At 42.4% G+C, this 7,981-nt stretch overlaps 1 protein-coding gene across 1 annotated transcript; it reads left to right on the top strand.

Moving 5' to 3' along the window:
- The first annotated feature begins 740 nt into the window (after positions 1-740).
- On the top strand, positions 741-7,981 carry lig4 (ligase IV, DNA, ATP-dependent). The gene is made up of 3 exons (XM_040142483.1): positions 741-934; positions 1,970-4,037; positions 4,209-7,981. The coding sequence occupies exons 2-3, from the start codon at positions 1,978-1,980 to the stop codon at positions 4,876-4,878; spliced, it is 2,730 nt and encodes a 909-aa protein (XP_039998417.1). The 5' UTR covers positions 741-934; positions 1,970-1,977; the 3' UTR covers positions 4,879-7,981.

Genomic DNA, 7,981 nt, shown 5'->3' with positions numbered 1-7,981 from the left:
AGAGCTCGCTGTACCCAAATGATGCTTTTTCGCTTTTGTATCGTGAAGCAAAACAGCACGTGAACTGCGCTCTTTGGCAGTCTAGGGTCTCCCACTCATCTGTGCGGCATGTGAGAGGGGAAACTGGAGGACCCGGAGGGAAAAGCACGTGAAGTTATGGAGACCGTGCAGACTCCACGCAGAGGACTGAGACACGAAAGCAGCACATTTTACTCCATAAAATAAGAAGAGTGAACATATGTGGTTTTCATCATACAGCATTTGTCTGTTATAAATACGACTCATCTGAAATATCTTTAAAAATGATCCCACACCCATCTGGCTTATCAACATGATCATCATTGCTGTCATTATTATTGTCAAGGCAATGTTGCTGCAGGATGTTGAGTGACGATAACAACCTGCTACCAGATGACTCGAATCATCATTGTAGTGAAGTGGGACGCCTTGTTGCGGTCAACAAGTGCAGCATGCATTCCCAACTTCGTACTACCAGCTTACTACTGACTGGCTGGGCTCCAGACCCAGGATGGTAAACAACCCCACTCACCGCAGCGCCTCGCCGTCGCCCTCTGCTGGTGAGAGGAAGCGCAACAACAATTGTGTCTGCACGGAAGGTTACGTTAAATCACCCCTGCGAGCGCAATGCTTGTATCAATTACGGCCCTAATAACTCATTTCAGATGAAATATCTAAAAAATGTGACGTCTTTGAAGTGTGAGGTGACTCCAGTTGAGCTCGTAAATGTAAACGTTTTTACTAATAACACGAAACAACATTGTGTAGAATTAAAGGTTCCGCTCGTGTTTCCGGGGGAACATTTTCCTCTAAGGTCCCTACTTTGAGTACGAGGAAGTGCACAACATAAAGCTCGCTGTTTGAAGTCTAACATTCACTACCTTTTGTTTTGAGGATATAAAGAAGAAGGTAGCAGGTAAATCTTTCATTTCTTTTCATTATTTCTGCTAATATATATCGTTACTGCTCTTCAAAGACAGTTGGGGAATAATACCTCTTACTTTGGCGGTCTGTTTTCAAAATGAAAGAGCAGTGAGCGTTTAACGCTTTGTTTTATGTGAATATCACAGAATATCGGGCTAAGATGTCATTAAAAACGTAAAAATAATCTCAAATTTTACCTTTTGTCGGCAAATGTCAGTAACTTATCTGGACAGACATGCCCGGGCAACACACACGTCAAATGACAACAGATACTTTTATTTTGAAAATTAACCGGAATCGTACTTGTAGTTTTTTCTCCGACAACAGTTCATGTTATTGTTGATTTAAATACGTTTAAACGTAGAATTAAAAGTAGAGGATGTTACACTTAAATGTAAACGTTTAATGTAAATGTTTAATGTAAATGTTTAGTATTAGATGAAATTTCTGGGAGAGGATCAGAATCCGAGTTTATCTGTCCTACATGGGGACATTCTGGCTTTTTAAACTTGTTAACTTTTACACAATTCTCAGTTTTATATTTATATTATAACGATCAACTCCATTGAAGATGACCCATCTGTGTAACAAAAACTAAAAACATAGATTCATTTATTTTTCTGGCTAATTTCATATGACAGAGAAAGTTATTTGGCCAGGGCAAATTACTCATTGATCAACTGGTTACATAACACTAGACCATAGCCTGTAATTGAGATAACTGTTTTTTTATTGAAGGCATTGTGTTAGTGTTGAAAATAGCCATCTTATAAAATACCAAAGATATTAATTTTGTTATCAGACAAGACAAAGAAAAACAACACATGTTGGAAAATTTACTGATTAACTGATTATCAAAATAGCTGAGTATTTTTCTGTCGACTGACTATCATCCTGAATAACTTATTATTTCTGCTCTATAAAATTTATTATTTTATTGGAAAGAGTTGAGCTTTAGTCAAACTGCCAAGTAGAACTGTTAATCCACCACTATTGCGCTGATCTTTATCTTTGACGTGTATTACAGATTTCACCATGGAGGGAACTTCCAAAAGTGATGCTGCTGGTCAGCCATCTGTTGCAGCACAGGTTCCTTTCCTTCACTTGTGTACCACTTTAGAGAAAATCCAGAAGTCTAAACTCCGTCCAGATAAATCCAAGATCCTTGGTGATTTCATTGAGTCGTGGAGAAAGTTTCATTCTGCCCTCCACAAAGACAAGCCCAAAACAACAGACTCTTTCTACCCAGCTATGCGCCTCATAGTTCCTCCTTTTGAACGCGAGCGGATGGCATATGGTATCAAGGAGAACATGTTAGCTAAACTCTACATCGATGTATTAGGCCTCCCAAAGAATGGCCCAGAAGCCAATAAACTGTTGAACTACCGAGCTCCGACTACATCCCAAGGAGAAGCAGGAGACTTTGCTGGCATGGCGTACTTTGTGCTGAAGAAACGGTGCACCAGCCAAGGAAATCTCAGCATCAAAGAAGTCAATGAATTTCTGGACTCAGTGGCTGTCAACAATGCTAACAAGGAGAAGGAACTTGTGAAAAAGAATCTTTTGCACCTCATTACCCAGAGCTCGGCTCTTGAGCAGAAATGGCTCATCAGAATGATTCTGAAGGACATGAAGCTCGGAATCAGCAAAGAAACTGTTCTCCAAGTCTATCACCCGGATGCTGTTGAGCTCTACAATGTCAACACAGACTTGAACAAGGTGTGCCAGCAGCTCCACAACCCGTTGGTGTCTTTAAGTGAAGTCTCCATTGGAGTCTTCTCTGCCTTCAAGCCCATGTTGGCAGCTGCAGCTGACATCCGTAATGTGGAGAAACAGATGGGCAACAGCCCTTTTTACATCCAAACCAAGCTGGATGGGGAGCGTATTCAGCTGCACAAAGATGGAGACGTGTACAAATATTTTAGCCGAAATGCTTTTGAATACACACAGCAGTTTGGAGGATCCTCATTGGAGGGCTCACTGACTCCTTACATCCACAAAGCTTTTAAAAGCCATGTTGTGAACTGTATCCTCGACGGTGAGATGATGGCGTACAACACAACCACAGAGAACTTCATGCAGAAAGGGAGCAAGTTCGACATCAAGAGGTTGATCGATGACTCTGAGTTACAGACATGCTACTGTGTGTTTGATGTGTTGTTAGTCAATGACCAGAAGCTTGGCAAGGAAACACTGAAAAAGCGCGACGAGACCATTCAGAAAGTTTTCACCCCAATCAAGGGAAGAATACACCTGGTGCCAAAGACCGAAGCCAGGACCGTGCAAGAGGTGGTGAATGCCCTCAATGACGCCATAGACAACAGAGAGGAGGGGATCATGGTAAAGGATCCTTTATCCATCTACAAACCTGACAAGCGGGGGGAGGGATGGCTGAAAATAAAGCCAGAATATGTTGATGGCTTGATGGATGAGCTTGACCTGCTGATTGTTGGCGGCTACTGGGGGAAAGGGAGACGGGGTGGTATGATGTCTCATTTCTTATGTGCCGTTGCTGAAGCTCCAAAGCCTGGCGAGAAACCTTCAGTTTTCCATACATTATGCCGCATCGGCTCTGGCTACACCATGAAGGAATTGTATGACCTTGGTTTAAAGCTAGCCAAGCACTGGAAAGTCTACCGGAGAAACGACCCACCAACATCCATCCTGTGTGGAACAGAGAAGCCAGAAGCCTACATCGAACCCTGCAATTCTGTCATCCTCCAAGTCAAGGCAGCTGAGATAGTCGGAAGCGACATGTATAAAACTAACTGTACCCTGCGCTTCCCCAGGATCGAGAAGATCCGTGATGACAAGGAGTGGCACCAGTGCATGACTCTTGCAGACCTGGAGCAGTTCCGCAGCAAGGCGTCGGGGAAACTCGTCTCGAGGCACCTTCACATCAATGACAATGAGCCACAAAAGAAGCGCAGGCTGGTAGCCAAACCCAAGAAGATGGTGGGGATCATTGATCACTTTAAGCCTCAGGACCTCTCTGGGGTTACCAAGGAGACAGATATGTTTGAAGATGTGGAGTTCTGCATCCTGAATGGCACTGAGGATCACCCCAAGGCTGAGTTGGAGAAGGGGGTGGCCAGGTAAAATGAAATCTGTAAATAAGTAATTTGTTGAAATTATGAGCTTGTTTGGTGTTGTACTTACAACAGTCATTGTTGTTCAACTAGAATGTGGAACAAGTTTGAATAGTTGTATGTAGTTCTAAGTATGCTATTACAAATAAGTGATTACTGATGTCATCTGCATGTTAGGTGTGGAGGAATCGTGGTCCAAAACCCAGGAAGGGACACCTACTGCGTGATTGCTGGGTTGGAGAACATGCGCGTGAAGAACCTGATTTTGGCCAACCAGCATGACGTGGTTTGGGCCTCCTGGCTGCTGGAGTGCCTGAATCAGAAGGAAGTGGTCCCATGGCAACCACACCACATGATCCACATGTCACCCTCCACCAGGGAGCACTTTGCCAAGGAGTACGACAGCTACGGTGACAGCTACTTCGTTGACACAGATGAGCAACAGCTGCGAGGGGTGTTTGGCCGGATCGGCAGCGGCGACGAGTCCGTGACCGTGAACGTCGGACAGGTGGAGCAGCGTTACAGCTGGGACGACCTTCCCACCAGCATGTTCAGACCCTTCAGCGTTTACATGGACAACTACGCTGACATAGGGGACCCTGAAACTGCTATACCTGCCACATGTTTGGACATCAGGGCGCTGGAGTTTCGCTACCATGGTGGAACAGTTGTGCAGAAGTTGGAGGAAGGAGTCTCTCATGTCATTATCACGGAGGAATCGAGACTTCTGGATTTGAGGACTCTGAGGCGTAACTTTAGGAAGAAGTTTAAAATTGTAAGAGACTCATGGGTGACTGATTCAATCAAAGCCGGGTATCTGATGAATGACAATAGTTACTTGGTTTGAAGAGTCTTCTAGTGATATATGCAGACTTAAGATGACACCAGAGGAAAATCCTCTTTTTAGCTAGCATTTTAATTAAATCTTAATAAGGTCAGTAATAAACAATTAAATGAAAGCTGAACAATAAAAACTCCAAACAGTCAAAATCACTGTCACCCTTAAGGTCGATTCAAAACTGCACTATACTCAACAGGGATGTTACTTCACGGGGGTTTCATGCAAAACGTAATTAATTTTATCTTTTGTGTTCTTAATGGGTGAGATGCTGATTAGTCTTGTTTTCAGGTTTTTGTCTCCCATTAAATTTTAAGCTGAGCAGTTAGTAAAACATTTACTAGAAAGGAGAGTAGGTTTCCCCTTTACCAACACTGAAGGCTTTAATTCTAAAAACACTATATATAATTTCCAGGAATATAAAGGTACTGCTTCTTAAAAATACTTTCATTGTCTAAACTATTCCGTTCTCAGATTTGAAATTTATCCAGTAATCCACACTGAACTGATGTAAATCAGTAAATGCTGGGGAATTTATGAGTGTGCAACGACAAGGGAATACTCCATAAATGGGAAATAGGTCCATTCCTTTGCTTTCATTCTAAAGGGCCATTCCAGAGATCTAGTATTGCACTCCATTAACGTTGGATTTAAAAAAGAATGGTGAAAATCAAAGCAACGGAGGCTGAGATATCCCAACTTATTGTAAAATGTATGAGTTAAACTCCAAAAACACTGAATCCTATATTTCCCAAAAATGCATCTGGAGAGCATCTTTGTCAGATCCCTCCTCGCCCTCTAAATTCCCACGTCTTCCAAACCTCACACCTCCAGTTTGTAATGCACCTTTTCTGTTAGAAATTTTAAATCTCAAGCCCAAACTTAGATAACCCTGATGACATCACAGTGACACTGGCAGGGTTATGTTTCCTAACGTTGGAGTGTTGCCTCCAGAGCCATGGAAGACATTATACACCTGTTTTCACAGTCTTAGTCGTCATCCTCAGGATGAGGGAACTGAACATCATGTGTAACATTGGTGGTGGCCTTTTAATATAAGAAAACAATGGGACTGGTGCCTAAAAAAAAAAAAAAAAATGCGTCCTCAGCCTGTGGTCTCTGCCTCTGTGCTTTTATGTCTGTTTTAATTACAGTTTAGGTACAACTCTAATAACTATTTTGGTTTGATAAATATTCCAGGAACGACTGTTGTGTCCGAGTGACAAGTTAGTTTTTAAAATTGGTAATTAACTTAAAACGAGCATCTGTGTGAAGCGGTGGCCTTTGCTCAGCTCTGTAGTGTGCGATCAGCTGGCAGGGAGAGACTGAGGGACACCACAGGGGTACGTTAAAACAGGATCAGCTCAAGGCCCTGCAACAAAGATGTCACCATGTTTTCCTGTCTTCAAAAATGTCATCAATGTGCCTTGGGACTCATTGATATGTTATAACCTTCATTACCATGGCCGCTAGGGTGCAGGTAGCTGCCTGTGGTGTCCTGGGCATTGTTGTGCGTAAATGCCGCATGAATACATTTTCAAAGTAATAGCGATGAGGTACCTGTTCCTAATCATATAGTGTGAATAATGTCTACCATTGACATGTTGCAGAGTTCCCTGGAGGATTTGTGGGTTTTCATTTTTGTAATTTTTACATCATTGTTAAACAAATTCATCAAAATTTTACCTTTTATGACATTTGTGGCAGTTTAGGTGCTGGGTTAGCTGATAAAAGTTATGGCACTTGTCACAAATGTCACAAAAGTATCAAGTGTTTGAGAGAAACTGTCTTAATTACTGGTTTAAAAAAAAAAAAAAAAAATTATGTGCCTCAGCAAGCACTCTGTAACCCGTCGCCCACTCTGGACTATTTCCAGGTGATGCAGAGTGAGTGACTGACAGGCTTTAATTAGAGGTACTCAACCGGTGCTTATATCTGTGTGGCTTTGTGAGTGTGAAGCATTGTGTCACTGCAGCGCGACCGTAAGCCTTGAAAAGTCCAACTGCGTTTCCTCTGAAAGGACCTCGCAGGAGCAGATTATCAGTCCTAAGGATCTGGAGGTGGAAACGGTAGCTGCGCAAACAGCCGCTGAAAGCTAGCATTGCAGAAATCCCGGGTCCTAATGGGATAAATGCTCTAATTAGGCTGACTGTAGCTATTGGAACCGGCGAGCGCACTGGACACAAGCAAAAAACAACTGGTTTGGAAGCGGCCCCTAGACGCACAAAGCAGCTGCATGCACTCAGCTGAAATAAATGAGCTCCTGTGGAGACCAAACACAGGCTCATGGCTGCAGGGAAGGTTTGTCTGCAGCAATTAGCACGGCCCGCCCTCAATGAAGAAATTCAGTCGGAAACACCAGTAAATCAAGCTTCATGCGGGGCCTCATTAATCAGTGGTCATAAAGTTCATAAATAAATGACATTTGACTAACATCCAAGTGTGGTAAACCCTCACGGTTGATGCGTCTATCAGATGCACAAACCACTTGTACCAGTAAAAGTTAGAATCAGTCTTTTATCTCCTAGATATCACATCCTTATCCAACTCAAGACTTATTTAGCTGTGAATTACAGTGTCTTGTACATTTTGAAAAGCTCCCACTTGCTTCACTGCAGAACGTTTTTAAGAGTAAGACACACTGCCCTTTCCTAAAGTCTTTTTCACTGTGGAGAACAGGGGCCACCAGTGACAACACAAACTCTCCGCCTGGACAAAGTACAAGCAAGTAAATGCAACGTCTTACATTAGAAATGAACAAACAGAACCACTAAGTAAACAGTTTTTTTTAGCAATAACTGTAGTAAGATATACATAGCAGCTAAAAACTAGACTCTGAGATTGCTTTTTTTTCTGTATTAAAGACCATATTTAATGCTATTGTTCTCAATCTTTTTGGCTCGTGACCCCTAAAAGGAATAGCCGTACATTTTCAGAAAAGTGCTTATTTATTTATTTATTTTCAAAGAGTTAGGTGAAAAGATCAGTACCACTCCGGTATTTGTATGCTGAGTTTGAAGCTGGAGCCAGGAGACAGCTAGCTTAGATTGAACACAAGAGAAGCAATGTGTTAATCACTGAGCTTTAGAGATGCTTTCAGTTGGATTTGATA

Source organism: Xiphias gladius, chromosome 13 (assembly GCF_016859285.1).
Source record: "Xiphias gladius isolate SHS-SW01 ecotype Sanya breed wild chromosome 13, ASM1685928v1, whole genome shotgun sequence".
NCBI classification, from domain to species: domain Eukaryota; kingdom Metazoa; phylum Chordata; class Actinopteri; order Istiophoriformes; family Xiphiidae; genus Xiphias; species Xiphias gladius.
Note: the sequence above shows the minus strand (reverse complement) of the source record. Positions and strands in the feature narration are given on the sequence as shown.